Raw genomic sequence first — 13,431 nt, forward strand, 5'->3', positions numbered from 1 at the left:
CAGCAGCCCAGCACAAGTTGTGTGCTGAGGTGCTGTGAAGGAGGGGGGGGCGACGTCAGACCCGGGCCCCGCCGGGCCCCTCTAGCAAACCCGGGCCCGGGTAAACTGTACCCGCTCCCCCCCCCTCTCGGCGCCCATGCCCATTCCGCTTAAGCTCTGCTTCATCACCAGTGTGCATGTAACAGTGAATACAGTTGTTCCTGCTATCTATCAATAAACCAACACCACTGATTAAGTAACTGGGATGTTCATAGTTGGAGTCATCCGCTGAGGTGTACCTACATAATTCTGCAATATCAACACTTGCACACACATCATTTCCAACAACCACAACAGATAGGCCTCCTGACATATCAGTGAGTTTATGCATGTTTGTATTGGATGGCATTAACATTTAGATGCAATTACTGTACATTGCCTATTTGAGACAGCCTGTCTCTCCGATCACAAATGTTGATATGATCATGATGCATCTCACACTTTTACAACATTTTCATTTGCTTATTTTCTGCGTACTGTATGCCCAGGGCAAAATTACACAAAATATGCCAACCAATCAGCTCCTGTCATGTTACAGGCTGTGTTTGAAAAATGACAGGAGCAGATTGGTTGGTACTTTATCTATCTCCACTTTATCTCTCTCCAAGGCTTAATACATCTACCCCATAATGTGGAGAAAGATAAATTACTAACCAATAGCTGTAATTTTTCAAACACAACCTGCAAAAATGACATTTGAAAGCTGATTATTTGGTACTTTAACTCACACTTTATCTCTCTCCAAACTTTGCTTAACCTCCCCAAAGTCATTGCTACCTCCTGTGCAGGTGCCACCTTTCTGAAGATATCACTTGAAAAATGGTGCCACCGCACAGAAGTGTGCACCCATTATAGATACACCACTGAAATTGACTCTTGTCACCGTATAGCTATATTTACCATCATATAAGTTTCATGGTGTTAAAGTTAGTAATTTATGTAGAACTCCATTAGCTGGTATTTTGTAGGACTTATAACCATAGGGGGAAATTAAATTCCAAATGACTTGCAGTTGCTGTGTGCAGCTGTGCAAATCACGTGACATTTCAATAGAGCAACATTGCTCATGTTACTGTGCAAAGGAAAATAAGCATGTTGTGGTCTCAGAGTGCCATTGTTGTCATGTTGTTCCAATGGCACATCGCAAACATCTCTCGGAATTGATTTGCACCCTCACGGCACTAAAGTTGCACTGAATCTGTCACTGAGCTAAAATACATTGACGGTCACTTGGGATTTTTGTTAAGTAGGTGACCATGTGTTAAACTACTGTACTGTAGACTGGCTGTTGAGCAGTGATGCCGCATAGGGTCAAATGTAAAAGGTTGAAAGGTTAGCAGTCATCTCTCACATTGGTCGAGTTTAAAAAGTGTGAGAGTTTACTGCTAAACCCTCACATTTTCTAAACTCTCACCCTATTACATTTGAGTAGATGGACATTAAATTGCTCTTTTGGGTATAAACTATTTACATAGTTAGGCACAATTATGCAAACAAGATGTGTAGATATAAGTGATGTATCACCCTGTCAAGAACCATTGCTAGTATACAAACTAACAGGTCATATCATTAGCTTACAATAGACAACAGGAAGACAGATAAGTCACTCAAATTTCTTGCAGAAATTTCAATATGTAAACCAAAAATTAGCCTGATCTCTCAATTTTAAGGCATATTCTGGAACTTTTCACTATGTTTATATACAATAAACTGAATGATTGACATAAAAATAGAGCTATTTTTTAAACCTCTAGGATGGGGGCTGGTATGGGTGATGATCACTGGACTTGGCCAGTCTAGTATATTGAGCGGGGAAGGGGGTTGTTTTAGTTAATTTAAAGGCTTAGACTGTGGGCCAAAGCCTTATTATTCCATTATTCCTACACCTCCCTCCTCTTCTTTTAGTTTTGTTAGTTTGGTAATATATTTATTAGGGGTGTGCACCGGCCACTTTTCGTGTTTTGTGTTTTGGTTTTGGATCTGGATCTTTCTTCATGTTTTGGATCTGGATTGGTTTTGCCAAAACCACCCTTCCGTGTTTTGGGTTCTGGGTTTTGTGTTTTGGATCTATATTTTTTTTTAAAAAAAGCATAAAAACAGCTAAAATCACAGAATTTGTGTGTTTTTCTGCTCCTATGCTATTATTAACCTCAATAACCTTAATTTCCACTCATTTCCAGTCTATTCTGAACACCTCACACCTCACAATAGTGTTTTTATATCCAAAAGGTTGCACCGAGGTAGCTGGATGACTATGCTAAGAGATACGAGTGGGCGGCACAAACACGTGACCCATCTAGGAGTGATACTGCAGTGGCAGACAGGATGGCAGTTTGAAAAACTAGGCCCCAAACAGTACATAATTCAAAGAAAAAAAAGAGGTGCAAGATGGAATTGTCCTTGGGCCCTCCGACCCACCCTTATGTTGTATAAACAGGACATGCACAGTAACAAACCAAACATTTCAGTGCCAGGGTCTGCCACACGACTGTGGCTGAAATGATTGGTTCGTTTGGGACCCCACAAAACAAGCTGGCAATTAATCTGTCCCTGCACAAACTGGCTCTACGGAGGCAAGATGTCGTCCTCATCCTCCTCATCCACCGATTCCTCACCCTCTTCAGTGTTGTGTACATCCTCATCCTCACAGAGTATTAATTCGTCCCCGCTGGAATCCACAACCACAGGTCCCTCTGTACGTTCAGGAGGCTGGTCTCCCTGGAAGAGTTGATAATTCATTTTATGAACATCATCTTCTCCACATTTTGTGGAAGCAACCTCCTACGCCTTTCGCTGACAAGGTTCCCGGCTACACTAAACACTCTTTCGGAGTACACACTGGAGGGGGGGCAACTCAGGTAAAATAGAGCCAGTTTGTACAGGGACCTCCAAATTGCTTCTTTTTCCTGCCAGTACAGGTATGGACTGTCTGACATGCCTACTTGGATGTTGTCATCGATGTAATCCTTTAACAGACAGACGCACGCTTGTCGCTGCTGCTTTAAGGATGCAGGTGTGGCTACAGCCCACACATTTCACAAAGACAGAAAAAAAAATAAGAATTTTTTTATTGTTTGTGGAGCGCACTTTGAGGGTTACACCACCCTTTAACAGACAGACGCACGCTTGTCACTGCTGCTTTGAGGATGCAGATGGAATCTAGACGGGATTTGGAACCGGGGACACACTACCTCCATCAATTGTCTAAATCCCACTGCACTAATGGCGGATACCGGACGCACGTCTAACACCAACATAGCAGTCAAGGCCTCAGTTATACGTTTTGCTTCAGGATGACTGTTGTCGTACTTCATCCTCATCGCTAGGGACTGTTGGAGGGTCAATTGTTTAGTAAAAGTAGTGGTGTTCCTACTTCCTCTCTGGGATGATGAACAACTCCCAGCAGCAGCAACAGCACTAGGAGGAAGTGGTTCTTGATCTTTCCCTATTTTATTTTTATCGGAGAAAGTTTGGTCCTCCATTTATGTTATATTGATATATACGTGCGGCTAAGGCGCACACAAACACAGAAAATATTTTTTTATTTTTGCTGGAGAGTAGTGCACTTTGTGGGTTACACCACCCTTTAAGAATTGAGCCAGCCGGGTCTTTACTTATGGGACACAGGCGCACGCTTGGCGCTGCTCCTTTGTTGATGCACGTGTGGCTAATGCGCACACAATTCACAAACACAGAAAAAACATTTTTATTTGGTTTGGAGTGTACTTTGGGGTTACAGCACCCTTTAACGGTCAAGCCAGCCGGCCCTTTACTTATGACACAGGTGCACGCTTGGCACTACTTTGTTGATGCACGTGCGGCTACTGCGCACACAATTCACAAACACAGAAAATATTTTTTTTTTGGTTTGGACTGGAGTGTACTTTGGGGGTTACAGCACCCTTTAACGGTCAAGCCCGCCGGCCCTTTACTTATGACACAGGCGCACGCTTGGCACTACTTTGTTGATGCACGTGCGGCTACTGCGCACACAATTCACAAACACAGAAAATATTTTTTTATTTGGTTTGGACTGGAGTGTACTTTGGGGGTTACAGCACCCTTTAATGGTCAAGCCAGCCGGCCCTTTACTTATGACACAGGCGCACACTTGGCAAAACTTTGTTGATGCACGTGCGGCTACTGCGCACACAATTCACAAACACAGAAAATATTTTTTTATTTGGTTTGGACTGGAGTGTACTTTGGGGGTTACAGCACCCTTTAACGGTCAAGCCAGCCGGCCCTTTACTTATGACACTGGCGCACGCTTGGCACTACTTTGTTGATGCACGTGCGGCTACTGCGCACACAGTTCACAAACACAGAAAATATTTTTTTATTTGGTTTGGACTGGAGTGTACTTTGGGGGTTACAGCACCCTTTAACGGTCAAGCCAGCCGGCCCTTTACTTATGACACAGGCGCACGCTTGGCACTACTTTGTTGATGCACGTGCGGCTACTGCGCACACAATTCACAAACACAGAAAAAATATAATTTTTTTAGCACTTGGGTGGAGCACCCCTGACAGACAGAGCACCCCCTGGACAACACTACAGCACCCCTTTAGGAGTGGGACACTGCACAGGACTTTGAAGTGGACACAGCCCCTATGGACAACTGACTGCACAACCCAGTCCAGCCAGCCCCTATGGACTTTGAAGTAGTGGACACAGCCCCTATGGACAACAGCAGCACAGCGCAGCACAGCACAACACAACACTGCACTACACTACACTACACAGCCCAGCAAGCCCTAACTCCCACCCTCCCTCTTCACTGTCCACAGCCGAGTGAGAAAATGGCGCCGACGCGGGTACCTTATATAGGATCCAAAACCCGCGAGACCCGGAAGGCGGGATGATGACGTTTTGCCTCGATTTCAGATCCGAGTCAGGAGGGAAAAGTCGAGCCTGACTCGGATCGGCCTCGGATCGGGGGGGCTCGGGGGGGTTCGGATTTCAGAAATCCGAACCCGCTCACCCCTAATATTTATTATTATATCATACTGTACAGTAGTTGGTAGGTGATTTGCACACATGACTAATCTCATCCGATTAAAAGTTTAAAACTACAAAACAAACCTCCTAACCTTTGGCGTCATATCATATATAAAATTGCACATAAAACACATTATTTTTATTGCTAGTATGCTACATACTGTAAGACAGAAAACACTACCTGGTGCTGTCCAAGGTTCTTTCCTTTTGGCATCAGCGAAGCAGAGAGAGGAGGGAAGTTTACCATATACGAGTGATTCAAAGCATTGGCAGCTACAGAAGGGTTTGGTGATGTGAACCAAGGGCCTGCATGCTTATTTTTGCTGTTTCCAAACACAGTACCAATAACAGGATTAGGCACTGCAGCTCCTAAAGATAGATAAAATACAACAAAAGCCATTTAAAACGATTTTAAAGCAGATCACTAACAGGATTAACAAAATGTATAGTTGTCACTTTGCACACAAAATCTATGACCATTTACTAAATTTATATTTGGTACCTTGTCCAAACTTCGCACTGTAAAAATATCCACTTTAATCTACTTATTTTATTGTAGAAATACTAGAACTAGGGAGACAAGAAAGGTTTGTGGTTCTCTGATACAATATTATTATTATTATTATTATTATTATTATTATTATTATTATTATTATTATCATCATATAAGTTATAACAGTGAATAACAGTGTAGTTATTACGTATTTAAACCTTGTATATCTATAAATCATTTAATTACAGTATGTTACTCTAGGGTGTCAGTATATCTTTTAATTGTTTTTCTGCTTCCTCTATACATGTGCAAGCATAAATGCTTGAAAACACCAATAAACCATATGCATTACAGTTTTGATAAATGCGTACTTCAATCAGTTGAATTGGAGTCATATAGAATGGATGAAAAATGTAACAAAAAAAAACATGTACATAAGCACTAAATGCAGGTGACATACAGAGACAGAGGGCCAAATGTAATAGGTAGTCTGTTTTGGTAAATTGTGAGTTTGGAGCTAAACTCGCAATTTTTCACAACTCTCCAATGTTATAGGGTGTCTGTTCACTAAAACTCGCGTTTTTCAGAGTTACTAAAACTCCCCATTCTCAAACTCGCACCCAGATGTTTTCACATTGAAAACAATCAACTCGCCCAATGTAATAGGGTGTCTGTTTCAGACTCGCAAAAAAAAGATTACCAAAAGTCCCCAAATAATAGACCTGCTTCAGGCTAGCGAGTACATCCTGAGCAGGTCAGATTAACACAGAAACATGCACTCAACCATGAGATATGTACATGTTTCTGTGTGTACTTATGTAAAATGTTTTTAAATAAAAAAAAATGATGTGCACCCCCTCCCCAAAATCATAACTAGCCCCGGGCTTTATAAAGCCTGTTCTGGTTCTAAAAATACAGGGGCCAAAATGCATAGGGGGCCCCTGTATATTAAGAACCAGCACAGGGCTTTGTTGAGCTGGTCCTGGTTCTGGAAAATCAGGGGACAAAACGAGTAGGGGTCCCCTGAAAATTCCAGAACCAGCACCGAACTCTTTCTAGCGGGGGGATGATGCCACAGCTAGGGAAAACCTTTCACCGGTTTCCCCGGTCAAAGCATCATCCCTGACCACTAGTTTAGCTGAATGCGGCCAGCCTGTGTCTCCCATAGATTTCTATGGTGTGAAATCCCCATTGAAGTCTATGGTGGGAACCGCTACATCGTAGCCGCAAGATTAATAGAGGTTAATCTTGTGGTTACATCAATGATACAATGTCGCGACATTGTTTGTTGTGTATGTTTGTTTATTTACGTATTTCTTTAGTTGTGGAACTACAAGTGCCAGAGGGCCCGTAATGCCCCGCATGCTGGTATTTGTGGTTCTCCAAATACCAGCATGCAGGGGAGGCTTGCTGGTACTTGTGGTTCTACAACTAAAGACAATATGGAAACTTCATTTTTACACTTTACACTAACACTATCAACCCGGCACCCACGGCCATAGGGTGCCGGGGATAGCCCCGGGCTATCAGTCTAGGCCTGGGGTGCCCTGGAGAGGGGTACCCCTTTATTGGGGGGGTACCCAACTCCCCAGGGATCCCCGGCCTGGACTGACTAGCGGTCAGGGATAATGCTTTGGCCGGGGAAACCGGTGAAAGATTTTCCCTGGCTGCGGCATTATCCCCCTGCTAGAAAGAGTTCGGTGCTGGTTCTGGAATTTTCAGGGGACCCCTACTCGTTTTGTCCCCTGATTTTCCAGAACCAGGACCAGCTCAGCAAAGCCCTGTGCTGATTCTTAATATACAGGGGCCCCCTACGCATTTTGGCCCCTGTATTTTTAGAACCAGAACAGGCTTTATAAAGCCCGGGCTGGTTATGCTTTTGGGGAGGGGGTGCACGTCATTTTTTTTTTATTTAAAAACATTTTACATAAATACACACAGAAACATGTACATATCTCAAGGATATGTGCATGTTTCAGTGTTAATCTGACCTGCTCAGGATGTACTCGCTAGCCTGAAGCAGGTCTATTATTTGGGGACTTTTGGTAATCTTTTTTTTGCGAGTCTGAAACAGACACTATTACATTGGGCGAGTTGATTGTTTTCAATGTGAAAACATCTGGATGCGAGTTTGATAATGGAGAGTTTTAGTAACTCTGAAAAATGTGAGTTTTAATGAACAGACACCCTATTACATTGGAGAGTTGTGAAAAATTGAGAGTTTAGCACCAAACTCGCAATTTACCAAAACAGACTACCTATTACATTTGGCCCAAAGAATTCTTGGAAAACACAATTATAACTGTAATCATTGTAAAATGTGAGATGGGGAGCTTGGGGGGGGGGGGGGGTTACATTCTTCTTATGTTTATTATAGTTTATGTTTTGCACTATAATATAATAGTGCCATGTTTCAACACTAAAATGTAACTCTCTTCTGCAAGTTGAAAAACTAATTTCTCATTAAAACAAAACCTCCACATACATGTTTCACACGATTAACCCATTTGTGAGCATATTAGAGAAAATGACATGTCTTTATTGACCAGATTTACTATTTAGAATATATGCATCCACGTACAATATTATTAATTGTGAGGGGTGTACCATAGGTTTGGCAACAAGTCCCAACATTTTTACCTTAAAATAAAGATCCCAACTTTGCACCTACACAGGAGGTGCAAACTAAAAGCCATGTTAACTCCCACTGACAGCCACATTAAATTAACGTACATTTCTAATAGGAAAAACTTTCAGATGCAAAAGCAACTTAGTGGATTTATACTGTACTGTAGCTGCTGTGTAAAGGGAAATGGTTCTGTGACCCCCATGTCTATTACACATAAAACCCAGAGAGGTGTCTACTGTCTAGCACTTTTTTCTTTAGCCACTACTATATAAGAGTTGCTAGGAAGAACACTTATGGTTTCCAGCACTAGAAAGCTTTGTAATCTTTGCCACACTACTGTGTTTATTCCCATTTTTCTTAGCGCAGTCAGGGATCTGGACCTTGTGATTGAAGGGTCAGCAGTGACATGTTTGATAAACAGTGATCTTCAGAAAATATAAATCTGGAGTAAGTGCTACTTCTTTAGGAAGGTCCATATTGTTCTGCTTACCACCACTGTTACCAGGATGATGGCAAGGAACAGAACGTGCACTATTTAAGGAGTTGTTTGCAATTTACTGTATATAGGAATCAATTTTCTATTTTTCATGGCTCTGTCTATTAAAAACAATAAGCCCAACTCTTAACAGCCTTGAGTTTGGTCATTTTGATTAAAATTGCCTCCAAAAACTATTGACAGTTAAGAAGTTATTCTGGAATTTAACTACAATGATTAGTGGCCATGCCATGTGGTATGAATCCGTTACATTAAACTAGCCATCTTAGATTTTGAAGGAAGTGTAAAAATGTTCCTTTTGCATGAGGTCCTCTCGTTCCCAATTACAGGAATGCCCTTTATTTGGACAAAAAAGCTTTCTTTTAGCCTGTACGCCTTCAAGAATTCCTTGAAAACTCATCTCCACAGGCAAGCTTAGAGTACAGCCACTGTACACAGATCACAAAAAACTTACATACTCATACAACCATGTGACTTAAGGATAACACTGATGTCTGACAGGAACACACGGCCCCACAATGCACTTTTTCCTGTTGCAATCTGGCTGGGCCAATACACAACAGGCACTAAACCTCATATATCAAACATATATATTTGCTATAGCATATAAACTTGTGAGCATAATCTTCTTACCTCTTGTCTGCCTGTCTTCAATTGTCCATGAGGTTTTAACGGCAAAAAACCTTGCGGACCTCGTGCCCAATTTTGGATTACTGCGGGTATGCGCGCTCCCAATACCAGCAGTATCCAATTACAGAAAAATGCACGTGAGGTTTTCTGCTTACCAGTCCAGTGGTCTCCGCAGCTCCTGGTCATCACACCTCCATCTTTTCATTGGGGAGGGGGCTTCTAGGAGGGCAGGGGGCTGCTGGGAGGGGAGATGGTTGCTGGTAGATGCAGTTCTCTGTGCTGCTTTCTCTGGGATGGGCTCACACACACGGGAAAGGGGGGTCACACTCAAACATACTTACATTCACTTCAACATACATACACACATATCTCTGGTGAAGACCAGATTCCGACGTTGGAGGAACAAGAAACTGCTTCAGAAGGTGAGTAAATACTGACTTATCAAGCTAAACTTCCAATTTCATAATAAGTCATGATGGGGGGGGGGGGTGACACAGGAGTCCCAGAGCAATTACTGACCATTTTTCCTAAAAATATGGATTATATGAAAAAGTGGTGCTGTGAAAAAAAAACTTCCCACCGCTCAAAAAATTTAACACCCTGCACCTAATTGAATAGCAAAAATCCAGAGCCTGCGGGAATTACCCTTAACGTGTGGGATTTATGCAATTCTTGCACCTAATTGGATATGGCCCTAAAGGTTGCTTTGACCTTCTAAAAAGAACCCACCATCAATCCCTATCTGTTTGTAAAGCCCTATTCTGCAGTAATCTCGCAATGGCATACAAGTGCTGCACAGATCTATGCAGGCTTTCACATTTTTAATAAAGAAAAAGGCCTGCACAGATCCAGGTTGCCGGTGGGATTGCAGCATCTTTGTGACGTCTTCTAAATCAACTGCCTATTAAATCTGTGGTTTGTATAGTTTTACTGTTCTAAAGTGTAGTTTCTCGGCAGGATTGTGCTGATTTAATGTAAATTGTGGGATGCAATACCAATCGATTTTAAATATGCCGCTCAGTAAAAACTGTATATCTCTTAGATTTAGAATACTCCAGGTAAAGCTAGAGACATGGAAATGTTTCCACAACAACTGTTGATTTTACATTTATTTTCTTCATTCTCTAATCCAGTGGTTCCCAAACTTTTTTGAATCATGTCGCCCTAGTTTGTTATTGAGAAATGCATTAAAAAAATTTAGTAAAGTAGTAAAATGAAGTATATTGTGCTTACCTGTCATCATTAGGTTCAGTTATGTGGTGGTGGACAGGTTTGCACTTCTGTTTGTCCACATATTTACATTACATTGACCATAAATAATTTGATTTGTTGCTGGATCACCAACCTGAGGCACCACTACAAGTGTCCCAAGGCACCCCAGGATGCCACAGCGCACACAGTTTGGGAACCACTGCTCTAATCCTTAAAGACAATGGGCCTTATTTAGCGTTCTATGCAAATCTGATGGTTCGCATAAAACTCCAATGTTTAATTTTCAGCACATGTCTATGAGCTGTACTGCAGTTGTGCTGACCACTGACTGTGATGGCGGTCACAGTCCCCCCTAAGCCATTCTGTGGCATTTTAAAGGTGGGGATGGAATGGCGATGCCTGCATTCCCAGAAAACAGGGGCCCGATTTCCGGGAGTGCCCATGCCAATGTCTGCATCTGCCGAAGCAGAGTTACTGGCCTCACAAGCAGGCAGAGGTGGCCAATATGAGAAGCTTAGGCTTAATCAGATGGCCGATGCCGCAAACATGGAGACCGATGTGCACGATGTTCATCCGATCCTCCGTCTCTGGACACAGGCATTGGATCTGAGATGCTGCCTGGATGCGTCTTTTTCCTTCAGATGCCTCTTGCAGCATTAGCATATATCCAAAGACACAGCTGCTTTGTGCATAAGTGTTCAACCCTGAATCAGGCCCATTGTCAGCACTAGTGGTCTTGGTGAAGGACAAACTATTACACAATGTGCCTCAGTAGGAGACTTTTGATTTCACAGAACAATTTAGCTTGATTAAGACTACAGATATTAATAGCAACAGGTATAATTCATATTATGATGGAGATGAGGCACTTGATAAAAAGTATTTATATATATTCAAATAATACAACTAATTTCTACATATTGTACATAGGTCAGACATTTTTCTGCACTCCATTGTAAAATGAGAAAATCCATTATTATGAGGATATTACAAAAGAAGTAAGAATGTATTAGATTAAGCTATCTACTGTAGATTGGCATGGCATGTCACTTTAGGCAACTACTTTTGGGTAAGAGATGGGTCTGTTTGTTTGACTTGAGAGCCACATTTCTTATAATATACAGTATATAAAGCTTCAGTCCTCCAGACCGTATCCCAGTTTGCACTTACAGTAATAACGACTTTGGGAGATAGCCATGTTACAGTATATTCGTATAACCTGCGGATTAGTCCAAAATGCAGGGTTGTTATAACGATTTTCTGAAATTTTGCAGTGAACCTGCAAGGTCACATAACACTCACCGCATACCCAAATTAGACCATTTTATCCAGATGTAGACCACTACTACAGATTTATGGGTATATTTACTAAAATCCAGGGTTTTTAGGAGTGGAGATGTTGCCCATAGCAACAATCAGATTCTAGCTACTATCGTCTAGAAGATGCTATATAAATGTTGAGTAGAATCTGATTGGTTGCTATGTGCAACATCTGCACTTCTAAAAAATAAAATACTTTAAGAAATATACACCTTAGAATTGCTCGGATATATTTTAATAAATGTTGAAATGTGATTTGAGATTGACTCTTTATTCATTTGACATTGGATAATGTCAAATGAATGGATAAAAGGAGATCAGAATGTGGATTCAATTAAATGTGAATCTTCATAAAACCCTTGTACAGTAGTTCAGTATCTCTACAAATTATGTTTACTTTTACATACAATATAATCAAGGTTTTACACATACAGTATAGTTCAAGGTTAAAAACAGACACAATGTTGTCTATTAAGTGTATGAACAAGGACATTTTCAATAGCATCTTCTGCAAACTAATGCTTTAATGTCACACATGTTATCAATCAATAAACTCCACGGCAGGATACATACTACTGCTATTGTATTTTTTACTGGATTAGGTCAAATTGAAAGTAGGAAGTAGGTTTGTATTTATTATGAAATGTCATGGTGTTTATCTCTAGTGTAACATTTGGGGAATTTATGGCTTAAGAATACAATAATATTGAAGAAAGTCTCTTTCTTTGCAGCTTTGGTGTATCATAGGGCCAGATATGGTAATGCACAGGAGGCATCACGCCTTACTTAACCGAGCTACGTTGTTCAACACAGCATCGGTTAATAGGCGTATCATTGGCAGGCTGCAGTCACACATAGGGTCCCGCAGCCGGCCGCCGCAGTTTAGAGGAAGAGGCCAGGAAATCTCCGTCACCCGACAGAGATCCTGGCCTCTTTCCTGCCCCCCAATGGCGGCGACTTGCCTCTGTTTCGGTTAAGGGAGGCTGTTGCCTCCCCCTACCCACCCCAAAATGGCAGCAGACTGTCAATCACTGACAGTCTGCTGCCAGTTTCAGTGGCAAACGCAAGATTTCTAGATTGGGGTTTCCAAATGCTGGATTTTATAGTGAGTGTGGCCAGTCCATGAAGAGGGCAGAATTAGCACTTATCCAGCTTTAATATGCATCATACAAAGTATATTGTGTGTCATAATTCCAGCATATACAGGACCAGAGATCACACTAAGCCATTAAATTCGGCAGTAGGGCCATCCTGCCTGAGCTGAATGTTTTTATTTTAGATGTGGGCACCATTCCAAAGCATTAGAGCAAGTCTGGGAGTCTGGGAGAGCAGCAGAATAACCTAGCACTGCCCTGGACATATATGTACATATTGGGCTCTATAGCAGCACATCCCTAACAGTGAATGTTTTCCAGATCTCCTAGTTGGTGCACAGGTTATTTATTACTGACTGATACATGTTAAAAGATCCACAGTTGGTGCTAATTATTTCATTTGTGATACTGTAAAGAACATGCAGCACTAGTAACATTCTATTACCTTACTATTTCTATTGTGGTCATGGTGTGGGCTGGGGAAGGGGGTCCCAGGGAGACGGAAACCCCCCCTGC

General features: G+C 41.8%; 1 protein-coding gene across 1 annotated transcript in view; it reads right to left on the reverse strand.

The window, feature by feature from the left end:
• Positions 1 to 13,431, reverse strand: part of LOC148543005 (uncharacterized) — a 189,576-nt gene that overhangs the window by 156,746 nt on the left and 19,399 nt on the right. The window contains exon 4 of the mRNA XM_088460606.1: positions 5,223 to 5,410. Within this exon, the coding sequence (XP_088316732.1) occupies positions 5,223 to 5,410 (188 nt within the window). The remainder of the gene's footprint in view (positions 1 to 5,222; positions 5,411 to 13,431) is intronic.

The sequence above is a fragment of the Taudactylus pleione genome, unplaced genomic scaffold (genome assembly GCF_031769625.1).
Source record: "Taudactylus pleione unplaced genomic scaffold, aTauple2 ptg000007l, whole genome shotgun sequence".
In the NCBI taxonomy this organism is placed as follows: Eukaryota; Metazoa; Chordata; class Amphibia; order Anura; family Myobatrachidae; genus Taudactylus; species Taudactylus pleione.